A 12741-nucleotide genomic window follows, 5' to 3' on the forward strand; every position below is an offset into this window, starting at 1 on the left:
TATTCAGGAAGGGGAGGAGGAAGAGGTTGATCGATCATTTGTGCATTACTATTCATGTATTGATTGTTATAATATTAGTGTATATTTCTATTGAGTATATCAATAAATTTCTACTTAAATATTACTAACCTTCTATCTGCTATATACATTACTGATATATTTTTTCATTTCCTTATTTGCCTTTCCATTTTGTTGATAGTGTTTTTTCAAGGGGAGGAGTTTTACATTGTGTCATTTTTCTCTTTTTTGTTGTTTGTTTATTTTTGTTTAAAATATTACAGATGTCCCTTTTTCTCCCCAATGACCCACTCCATCCTGTCCCATCCCCCTCCCCAGTCCCTCTCCCCACCATTGTCTGTGTCCTTGGGTTGTGCGTATATACATATAAGTTCTTTGGTTATGTTGTGTCATTTTTCAATATCAGCCTTTATTTTTTAATTTCTGTGGTAATCTTCTTTGAAAGACATGCCAACATTATAAAACCAGCTAATTGTATAAGTTTAAGTTTGTGTGCCTCTTGTAACAGAGAGGTTTTCTATTGCACACCCTGGTACCCATGTCTTCATAACGCTGCAAATGTGTTCATTTCAGGGGACCCCGATGATGGAGAGGCAGGAAGAAGATGAGTCTCTCGTCCCCATGTTCCTCACAGAACTGATTCTGACCGTGCACTCCCTACTCTTTGAGCCTTCTTTGGAAGACTTTCTGGTGTGTGTGTCTCCATGTAACAACATCTAAAAGTTTAAAACTTTTTCTTTCCTTTTTTTTTTTAAGTTTCTTTATCTTTATTGTTGAAAATATTACAGGTGTCCCCTTTTTACCCCCCTGATCCTCTCCACCCAGCATTCATCCCACCCCCAGGCTTTCCCCAGACCAGTGTCTGTGTCCATGGGTTATGCTTATAAACATATAAGTTCTTTGATTAATCTCTCCCCACCCACTCCCCCCTCCCCACCTTCCCTCTGAGATCCCTCAGTCTGTTCCATGCTTCTATGTCTCTGGATCCACTTTGTTCATCAGTTTATTTTGTTTATTATATTCCACATGTAAATGAGATCATGTGGTACTTGTCTTTTTCTGACTGGCTTATTTCACTTAGCATAATACTTTCTAGTTCCCTCCATGCTGTGCCAAAGGCTAAAAGGTCCTTCCTCTTCACAGCTGCATAGTATTCCCTGGTGTAAATGTCCCACAGCTTTTTTATCCCCTCATCTACTGATGGGCGCTTGGGCTGTTTCCAGATCTTAGCTATTGTAAATTGCATTGCTATGAACATAGGGGTGCATAAGTTCTTTGTGATTGGTTTTGGGGCTCCTTAGGATATATTCCTAGAAGTGGGATCACTGGGTCAAATGGCAGGTCAATTTTTAATCTTTTGAGGAAGCTCCATACTGCTTTCCATAGTGGCTGCCCCAGTCTGTGGTCCAGCCAGCAGTGTAGTAGGGGGTCCTTAACACTTTTTCTTTAACTTGAGACAGATTAGAGGCTTGGTGGGGACACCATCAAGAGAACATACACATTCTGTACAAAATTTAGAATTCATTATAGGCATCCCTCAATACAAGTTCAAGAAACCACCATGTTGCAAGTACCATTTTTTAAATCTTTTTAAGCATGCTGCATCTGGGAAAATTTTGCTGTTTTAGTTCTCTGTTGCTGCGAAATAAATTACCCCAAGTTTGGCAGCTTAAAAAAGCAAGCATTTGTTATCGCAAGTCTCTGCGTTCAGGAGTCTGGGCGCTGCTTAGCTCCCCGTCTGCCTCAGGACCTCTCCAGGCTGCCTTTCAGGTGTTGGCTGGGATGAGGTCTCCTCAGAGGCTTCACCCACTTCCAGGCTCCCTCAATTGTCAGAAAAGTTCATCTCTAAGCAGCTGTGGGACTGACGTCCCTGCTTTCTTTTCTTTTTCTTTTTTTTTTAATATATCTTTATTGATTTCAGAGAGAGGAGGGGAGAGGGAGAGAGAGAGTTGAAACATCAATGATGAGAGAGTCATTGATCGGCTGCTTCCTGCTCGCCCCCAACTGGGGACCGAGCCCGCAACCCGGGCCTGTGCCCTGACCGGGAATCGAATCGCAATCTCCTGGATCCTACGTCAATGCTCAGCTGCCGCGCCACGCCTGGCCGGGCTAGGAATAACCCTTTAGCATTTTTATATTTTCTTCAATTTTGTCTTACTGAAATACCAAACACACCTAATTTACCATGAGATTGTATAAATGCATTTTTAAAAGAAATATTATATAACAGTTTTATCCTGCTCTCTCTCTTTTTAAACCTAACATTTATCATAAGCTTTCCCCATGTCATTAATTAATCTTTGGAGACACCATATTGAAAGGGTTCCTAATTTTCCATTGTATAAATATATTACAATCTAACCATACTCCTATTTTTAAACACTTAGGTATTTCTTTAGTAAGTTTTTATTAATAAGTAATACTGCAGTAAGTGTCCTTGCACACAAATCTATATTTACATATCTATTTTTTCTCTTAGGATAGATTTCTAGAATGGAAATTACTGCTCAAAGAGTATAAACTTTTAGCCCACCCTTTAAACTTTGATTCTCTTAGACCCACTTTGACCTGCCTTCCCTTATGACCTTTCTGTGTTTTGTTCATACTTCAAATATAAAATTCATCATAAAGTGTTATAAATTTTTATCTGTTTCCCTCTCAATTAGAAAATATATTTCCTGAAGGCAAGAGCTGTGTCTTCTGATTTCTCATATACTTACAATCAGTATAGTATCTGGCATGGTTCAATGAGTTATTTATTTTAGCATTTCAGAAAATTCAAAAATATTCATAAATATAACGATATATGTGTTTACACTTATGTTTCTTCTTTTCTCTCTAACAGGATGGTATTTCTGGTGCAATTAATCAGTTTCAAAACACTGTGTTATCAGTTCCCAATCTCGTGCCTGACCCATATTTTGATGCTTTCACCAGCCCTTACATTAACAACAAACTTGAAGAAAAAACGTGTGGATTCGGTCCAAGCTTATCAGCAGTATTTGAAGATGATAAGAACTTTCACACAATTATCTTTCAAATAAAGGTATATTTACTTTTACTGAAACTAATATTTAAGAAATTGAGCAGTATATTTTCTTCCTTTCTTATCTTTAAATTGAATGCTACTTAATCTCTAAATGGTAAACTGGTTTTCTAAAAAGTCCTGGTAGAGCAGAGCACTGACAACAGGAAGAGGAATTAAAAGTACAAGATATCTGAGAGGGCAGCACTTCTGGGGTAGAAAATAAGGTTAAAAAGGAAGATGAAGCATTATTTGAACATTGGGTGATGCAGGGGAAGTGAAACAACTGGTGAAAATTTATGGTCCTGCAAGACAAAAAAGAACCAATTGATCCCCCACCACCAAAAAATAAACAATATACCCATTGCTTCACTGACAGAATACCCTTGAATTATAAGTCTTGTAAATCACCCTAAACCTATGTGCTGAGAAAATTAAGATATACTGAATACATAAAAACTACCATAAGGAGAAAGCAGAAAGTGAAGATTAAAACAGCTGGTGAATATTTCTTCCCTTCCCTCCTGAAATCGGGAAACAAAAGCTACACTGCAAACTGAAGTAAATATACAGAAACGTTTGAATATGTGTAAAATCACATAGAATCCAAAATTCAGAATTCAAAATAGAAATGGGGGAGGGCAGACAGGATCATCTCAGAAATGAAGATTAAATCACGTGGTGCCAGAGGAGAATAAATTCAAATGGAAATTGACTAGTCAGAGAAAAATGGTAGGAAAAATAAGAAAGACAGGAAAAGAACCAAGGTAATGAAAGTAAGCTGGAGATATATGTAAAAAAAACTATAGAGAAAATAACTGCGATAAAAGACAAGCAAAGGAGAAATAACAAACAAACAAATGGAGTCTCTGAAGGAGAAAAGCGAAGCAAAGGGTAGAAAACACATAACTATAACCAAGAAGAAAAAACCTGAATTGATATATAGAAAGGGCCTACAGAGTAAATTGGAAAATTGTCCCACAACAATCAACTCTGATTATATCTTCTTAAAACTATTAGCTTTTAAAACTAAAGAAAAATTCCTTCAAATATCAAAATGACCAAATAACTGACAGAAGTAAGAGAATTAGACCCAAATCACACTTCTGAAAACGACATATAAACAAGGCAATAATGGAAAAGCATTTAAAAATAAAATCAAGGAAATAAAAAGTGTGAATCAAGGACGTTAACCAAGCTAGGTCCTCAAGTCTCAAGGCTATAAAAGAATACAGGGCATTTAAAAATATAAGGACCTAAGGAATTGGATACTGATCAGGAGTTTTTCTGGAAGATGATAAATTTCTTCCAATCAAAAGATAACTTTGGCAGAAACACTGATCTTCCTGTTTCTGGTTCCACATATAAAGAGTTTGGAAGTCTCCAGTCCTAACAACAAGCAAAAATCTGAACAGACTGAGAAATCAACAGCTCTTTTTAAATCAGTAGAGAGGTGAAGACGTAGGGCAAACCACAGTCCCAAAGACTGAGGAGACAGGTGGTTACAGGGAGACATGGCTTCTGAGAACAGAGAGCCATGAGCAGAAACCACCAGGGGAACCAGTGTTCAGGCAGGAAGACCTCCACTGCAACTGATGAAACGCTGGAAACTTAGTATGGACAACTCTGAGAGTCAAAATTCCAGGGGACCCAGTCATGAAGGGTTGGGGGTGCATAATATTGTCAGGTTTACTTCCAAGAGCTCAACCAGTAAATACTGGAGAAAAATCCCTTCATGGTTCCAGCAGAGAGAGGGGAAAAGAACCATTTGAAATATGTCAGAGCACTGTTCTTTTTTTAAAAAAATGTATGTCTATTTTGATTTCAGAAAGAGGAAGGGAGAGGAGAGAGAGAGAAACATCAATAATGAGAGTCATTGATCGGCTGCCTCCTGCACGCCCCCGACTGGGGATCGAGCCCGCAACCCTGGCATGTGCCCCAACGGGGAATCGAACCTCGATCTCCTGGATCCTAGGTGGATGCTCAACCACTGAGCCACACCGGCCGCGCTAAAAAATTAAATCTTAATATAAAAAATGCTAATGGTGAATATTTAATATGTTTAATTGTAGATCTATCTAAGGCTAAAACAGAAGTAGAGACAAAGATGGGAAACTAATATGTAAATGTTGGATGGTCTAATGAAATAGGAATAATTTAACTTTAAAAACAAAGAAGGAAGAGGAGGAAAGTAGAATACATTTATTGATTGCTTTTGAGATATAAGTGGGAATTAAAGAATACCAGTAAAAACCAGCAAATCAGATGATGACAGGTTAATAAGGGAATGGGTGACTGATGGTGTTAAAAAAATTGCCACATAGAGAAATAAAGAAACACAAAATAACCATAAAACACTTAAAAATACTATAACCAAGTTGAGACCAAATATATCAATAATACAGTGAACTGTGAATATGTCCAACTCATCTATTAAAAGAAAAAGATTTTAAATTTAGCTCGCAAGGCAAGACAAATAATATATGTTGTATCTAAGAGAGGCAAAGGAAACAAAGTGACTCAGAAAGGCTAAAAACGAAGGGGTGCTCAGTGGTGTAGAGGCGAATGTAAGCAATAAGAAAGCAGGACTTCTGAGCCTGTGAGGGGTTATAAATGTCTATGCTCCCAGTAGCACAGGAAACACGTTCATCATGCAGGAGACGCAGTAAAACAAACGGAGCATAAATAGAGACACCATGAAAGCCATCATAGAAATGGACAGGAATCGCCAATGCATACTAAAACGAGTGTGCGAAAGAATGATGAAAAACTGAATGTCTCAGAGTACCTCTGCATAAGATGTTCATTGATTTTAAGGGGGAAATAGTAAGTGTGCAGGGATAAAGACTGACAGACAGCACCTTAACCAACATGCTGACGTCACCCAGCACTGGAACAGATGGACGTTGTATGTCTTCTGACATGATACTGAGAACACCCATCACCTCTGTGGTGTTACTGCCAAAATGTGCAACTGAGTCTTAGCACTAGGAAGCACAGAACACACATACCAATGAGATATATTCCTCAAAAATTAAAGACAACTAAAGATTGAGGAATTGTTCCAGATGAAAGGAAACCAGAAGATATGACAAGATGATATACATGATCCTGGCTGGGATAGTGACCCAGAAAATATTTTTTTCTATGGAAGACGTTTTTGGAACAAATAGGAAAATTTGTATAAGGTCTGTAATTAGATAATCAAATTCATATTTATGTTAATTTCCTGAATTTAGATTATTGTACGGTGGTTATGTAAGAAGACACCCTGCGTTTAATAAATACACCTGAAATATTTAAGGGTAAAAGTCTCTCATCTCTTCAACTTTCTCCCAAATGGTTTCTAGTAAACTAATATACATATAGAGAGAATGGTAAAGCAAATATGATATGGAATTTTGGTGACACATATGTGGAATTCTTTGTAGTATTCCAACAACTTTATGTGAATCAGCAATTAAAGTTTCAAATCATATTCTGAACATGCTGCTGGAGCTTTTCATTTATGGGCCTCCCATTGTGTTTCTATCACCTGTGTCACCACATATCGGAGACACTATTAAGTCAACTCAAAGGAGATACACGTTTGACAGTTTCTACCTCTCAATGTTTAATGTAAAGAAATAAACAGAAAGAGTGTGGAAGAATAGATAAGAGCCTATTAAAAGGATATAAATGAACAAATAACTAAATGTGACCATATAGGGTGTGTGCTATTTTATGTAATTAAACTTTCTACTGCTAGCCATTCTCCGTAAAGTATCACTAGCCATGGATGTGCTGGGAATGAGCAGCTCCATTGATCATCTCTAGTTTTCCCTGGGACAAAATACAGTCATTTGCAAAAAGTCTTGGTAGGGAAAAAAGGGAAGGCTATGGAGTGCAGCCAGGGAGACATGGACCAAGATTAATTGCCTTTCTTAGGTGTTGAACTTGATAATATGTATTGACACAGGTAATAAGGGACTTTTGAAATGATAGGAAATTATTGTTTTGATTTTTAAGAAAATTTGTGGGGAAGGGGAGGTTGTAGCCAAGTTTAAGATAGGTGAAGGAAAGGGGAAATTCTGAGAGACATTTTGGAATAAGAGACTTGCCACTACAGAGGATTTGATGTAAGATGAAGCAGTTCACCCTGTAGATGAGCTAAACACTATTGCCTTTGCTCAAAAACACTTCAAGTAAGACAAAATTTGCAATTTGAAAAAACGACATTGTTTCTTGTCATGTGATTATAAGTGATGTGTAAGTCCACCATGAAGTTAAAAAAATTTACAAGTTTGCTTTCTTTCAATCATAAGGAACAATTCTTCAAAAGTCAGATTTGAAGATGTTTAAAATATATATTTTTATTGATTTCAGAGGGAGGAAGGGAGAGGGAGAGAGAGATAGAAACATCAATGATGAGAGCCATTGATCGGCTGCCTCCTGCACGACCCCTGCTGGGAATTGATCCCGCAACCTGGGCATGTGCCCTGACCAGGGAATCGAACCTCGATCTCCTGGATCATAGGTCAATGGTCAACCACTGAGCTATGCTGACCAGGCTGAAGATTTTTTAAAATTTTAATTTTGTAAGAGAATTTTTAACTGCTCCTTGACATCAAGGATGGCATCTTCCCTTACTTATGGATCCCCAGGTCAAAGCATATTGTTGGACACGGAGAAGGCATTTGTGTTTGTTTATTTGTTTGTTTAGTTACATGGAATTGGATTCTGCTCAGGAAAAATATAATTTCACTTGTCTGTTTATTTGTAACATTTAGGAAACCATAAAGGCAGCGTTTGAATCTGCCCAATTATATGCAGCTACATTTGAAAAGTTCCAGTTGTTCTTCAAGGAAAATGAAAGTCTTGATTTAGAAGCTCTTAAACTTCAGGAACCTGGTAACTTTTCTAATTTTCCTTACTAATTATTTTTGATAGGGATATTGAGGTTTGTAGTCTTCTAGTTTGGTTTGATGGTGAGTTTGTGAGAGTAATGGTAGCCCAAAAGAGTTGGCCTGACAAAAGACAAGAGTTTTTTCATTTCTAGGTTATTTTCTGTAGAATTACTCTTTTCTTTAGCCTTATTCAGTGTTACTGTTTTATTTCAGAATATTATGGGAAGCATTTCCTCATAATGACTTCATCTTTCAGTGTGAAGGTGTACCAGCGATAGGACTATATAGCTTGCATATGGGAAGGAGTCGAAAGGAATGTTTACATCTACAAATTCCTTTAAATCATGTTTACATGAGTGTGTTTCTAGCTCATAAATTGAAGCTCCTCTTTTTAACAATGTGTCTTTATCGATTTCAGAGAGAGGAAGGGAGAGGGAGAGATAGAAATAACAGTGATGAGAGAGTCATTGATTGGCTGCCTCCTGCATGCTCCCTGCTGGGGATCGAGCCCGCAACCCGGGCATGTGCCCTGACAAAAATCGAACCTTGATCTCCTGGATCATAGGTTGATGCTCAACCACTGAACCATGCCGGCCGGTCTCAAGTTGCTCTTTATTTCTGTGGTCATATTGCAACCTGGTGGGTGTGAGTGAACAACTCGTAGTGCTGAAATTAGACCCAAGGGGAAATTATTTTATTAGACTTCCTATCTTTTACAAAAGAAAACAATATACAATACCCAAGTGAAATTTCAGGCAAGGAAGTTCCCAGATGATTATGAAAATTAAGTTCATATTATTTATTGCTATTTAAAAATGTGAAGCATATCATTCATATTCTTTTTTTATTTCAATGGAAAAATTTTCCTTGGGTAAGGATTAACAATAAATAAATAAATAAAATCAACAGAAACATATCCTCGGGTGAAGATTGGAAAAAAAGGACTCTGTTTAAATAATTTTGGAAATGCTAGACTAAGCAACATTATACAGCTTTCCTTCCGAGAGGACTTCTCCAATTATTTGATATCCTTATTTTGTCAGTTCTAAGAAAACATATCAAAACCTGATGTGAGTAGGGTAGGTAATTGTCCCTTTTTCTATTATAAGGAAGCTGAAGCTCAGAAAGCTGAAGTAACTAACCCAAAGCCACGTATGGATTAAAGACTGACCCTGGGTCTTCACTTTGTCTGGTGTGTTCTTTATACTGTGTCCAACCCCCCTTTATTATAAAGGTGGGAATCAACACCCATTTTTCTTTGTGATGGTGGGGGCGTTTCAGAAGGAGAACAGGATGCATTAAGGAGATCAGTCTGACTCAAATGGAGGAAATAATTGGAAATAAAGTTAGCTAAATTTGAGAGGGTGCAGGGTTTTGAAAGGCCAGCAGAGTAGCTCAGTACTGTGTGTGTATTAGGAAGAGCTGTGTTTGACAGATAGTGTGATGAAAGTGTATTCAAGGGTAACGGGGCTTCCACTGGTTTCAGGTGGACTGGGGAAGGGAGAAAACCTGGGCAGGGAGATCATCAAAACTCAGCCCGGCTGGGCATGGCTCAGCGGTTGAGCGTCGACCTAGGATCCAGGCGATCAGGGTTCGATTCCCGGTCAGGGCACATGCCCGGGTTGTGGGCTCAATCAATGACTCTCTCATCATTGATGTTTCTATCTCTCTCTCCCTCTCCTTTCCTCTCTCTGAAAATCAATAAAGATACATAAAACAAAAAACAAAACCCAGCTGCAGCACAGGGCAGATGCAGACTGACAAAGATGTGGGAGCAGGGCTGGTGGGGGTAGGGGGGTAGGGGGGTAGTAAGAGGAATGGACATAACTATAGCTATGCTTGGTCTTTTGTGTCTCAAACTCTTATTGTTAATATCTTCAAAATGCTTTCCTTCGTGGTATCATGTAGGAGAACCCCTAGATTGAGGCCAGTTTCAAACCAACCCAACTCTATAGAATCTAGTCCATTCCAGACTAGATTCTCTAATGCAATTATGCTATTTTCATTTGCTGTCTCTTAATAAGAGCCAGACACATATTTACGTATTTTAAAACATATTTAATTATTACATTCTTTTTTATTACAAGAGTAAAATTTAAGAACTATGAATTAATATTTTAAAGTTATACAAAGTAGCTTACATATGAATAACATAAATACATATATAAATTTATTAATACAATAATTTTAATATATTTCATGATGATCCTTCAAAATCTAATATATTTTATGCTTTGAATTATTTTATGTAGATGTCAAATTCTTCAGTGAACAACTGGAAAAATATCACAAACAGCACAAGGACGCTATGGCTCTAAAACCCACCAGAAATGTAGGCTTGCTGCTCATTGACACGAAGCTGCTTAAAGAAAAACTAATTCCATCACCTTTGCGATGCTTGGAGGTAAGTATGAACTAGGAAAAAATTTAATTATGGCCTCTACAATTATTTTATGACTTTTCTACTGCAAATAAATTATCTTTGTTTTCTAGTATTGCAAATATTTTAAATTAACATCAGTCTACTATGCAGTCTTGATTTCTAGGAAAAGTTCCATACTCTCCTTCCTGTCCCAAGCACAGTCAGCTTTCAGATGAGGAAGGAGAGGGGACTGCAAGCCTCGGCTAGCCTCTCACTCTTAACGCCTTTTTCCTTTGTTGGGAGTATTTTAAGGCTTCCAAGCGTCCTAGTGGGAATGCCACTTCCGTCTAGGATCCTGAGACCGAGTTTTGGAGATCATTTCCTGATCTGAAACGGTCCCTATAGATCTGATTATATTTTGGTAATTGGCAAGCTGTCGCTCACGGGGTCAATCCAGCCTGCCGCCCGTTTTGTACAGTTTATTAGAACACAGCCATGGCAGTGTGCTTCTGTGTGGCATAGCTGTGGCTGCTTTCTCACTACCAGGGCAAAGGTGAGCAGTTGTAACAGACTGTATGTCCTGCAAATCTAAAACATTTCTACTATCTGGCCCTTTACAAAAAACCTCTGAGCCCTGTATCAAAGGCGGCAGACCCAAGGGCCAGTACCCAGTCTGTCACTGTCATTAGCTGTATGACACTGGGCTTTCTGCTCGAGCTTTGCGACTTCATCTGTTAAGGACAAAGTACAGAACTGGAGCAAATTCAATACCATTTCAACAGTTTGAGCTCTACTACTATATACTGAGCCAAAGAAAACTGGTCTCAAACCGGATTAAGCAATCAGAAAATGTATAGGCTATGCAGCTTAAAAAAAAAAAAAAGCCACACAAAAAACAGGGTGAATGGGCATCGGGGAGGTTTGATCTAGTGACCCGGTGGTGTTACCAAGAACCCATTTCTTTTCATTGTCTTTCCTGGGCCTCCTGAGTGCCAGCTTCCTTAGGAGGCTAGCATGCCCTCACATTTGTGAATTGGTTGTGAAAAGCTCCGTAAGCTAATTATTTCCTTGGTTTTATGCACATAAACAGAAGGAAAGGGAGATTGGGGTTCTGAGCATACGTTTCTCTCAGCCTTAAACAGTGGTACTGGACCTCTGTGTCCAGCAGAATCAGCTAAGGTCAGGGGTCCGCCCTTATCCAGTCACATTGGCCCAAGGAAGCCAGCCTTGCGTTTGCCTAGTGATCCATCAGGCTCCACCTTTGTTTCTGAAGTAGAAACTGATCAATTTCCCGCAAGCCACATGGCTACCACCCAACATGAGAGGGGTAGAACTGATGCTGGGGAGGACACCACAATGTCACTACATAGGGAAAAGTGTCAGAAAGGTTGTTAATAAGAGATTGGAGAATTTAAGCAAACTGTTAAATAAGCTGTGCAATCTAGTTTGTTATGGAAATGATCTTCACAACTTGCCCTGCCTGTTGGTTTATCTAGCAGGGATTTAATGTGAAAAAAAGTCCCTTTACATATACACTGCTGCTTCCAATAGTTGCTGATTTAACAGATGTTCAAGTAGGGTTGATCTAAAATATATAATAAAAATGCAAATATATTCAAGTAGTTATGATTTACATTTTCCTTTTTTTTCCTAGGTGCTAAATTATATGCTTCCTTGTCAAAGCAAGAAAAAAGTGGATGCCATTATCTCTGAGGCACAGGATGCAGAGTATAAACTTGAATTTGTTCCATCGACCACCATAGAATATGTTAACAGCTTAGTATTTCTTGATGAAATTCAGGAAAGGGTGAGTGGATTCCTACAACTGAAGAAGGGTTGTGGGCTCGATTCCCAGTCAAGGGCACATACCTGAGTTGCAGGTTCAATCCCCAGCCCTGGTCAGGGAGCGTGCAGAGGCAGCCAATCGATGTGTCTCTCACATCAATGTTTCTCTCTCTCGCTCTCTCCTTCTCTCTTCCCCTCCCTTCCTGCCTCCCACTTTCTCTACAAATCAATGGGAAAAATATCCTTGGGTGAGGGTTAGCAAACAAATGAAAAAGGACAGGAGCTAGGGACTAGTACAGCCTAGAGAAACCAGAAGGCCTTCCTCTTTCCATCTCTCATCACTGCTCTTCTCTGGAACAGTGTTTCTCAAAGGGTGGTCCCCAGATCAGCAGCAGCAGCAACGGGGAACTTGTTAGAAGTCCATATTCCTCAGCCCCACCTTAGGATCAACAGTCTCTGCTTTAACAAGCTTTCCAAGGTGATTGGGATGCAAGCTAAAGGTTGAGAACCATTTCTCTGAAAGCTTCTCTCTGCACTTATATTCCCATGTTAAGGACCTGCTTTCTGTTTCCACATGAAAGCAAATGGCCTCTAAGCACAGCTACAGTCTAGCTCTTCTCACGCCCCAGAGAGAGGCCAGACTGATCTGGGGCTGCTGGCTCCCA

At 38.9% G+C, this 12741-nt stretch overlaps 1 protein-coding gene across 1 annotated transcript in view; it reads left to right on the plus strand.

The window, feature by feature from the left end:
* Positions 1-12741, plus strand: part of DNAH6 (dynein axonemal heavy chain 6) — a 174978-nt gene that overhangs the window by 31710 nt on the left and 130527 nt on the right. The window contains exons 10-14 of the mRNA XM_081157326.1: positions 592-708; positions 2864-3064; positions 7813-7933; positions 10182-10333; positions 11946-12098. Of these exons, the coding sequence (XP_081013452.1) occupies positions 592-708; positions 2864-3064; positions 7813-7933; positions 10182-10333; positions 11946-12098 (744 nt within the window). The remainder of the gene's footprint in view (positions 1-591; positions 709-2863; positions 3065-7812; positions 7934-10181; positions 10334-11945; positions 12099-12741) is intronic.

The sequence above is a fragment of the Miniopterus schreibersii genome (genome assembly GCF_964146895.1).
Source record: "Miniopterus schreibersii genome assembly, chromosome: 13".
NCBI classification, from domain to species: domain Eukaryota; kingdom Metazoa; phylum Chordata; class Mammalia; order Chiroptera; family Miniopteridae; genus Miniopterus; species Miniopterus schreibersii.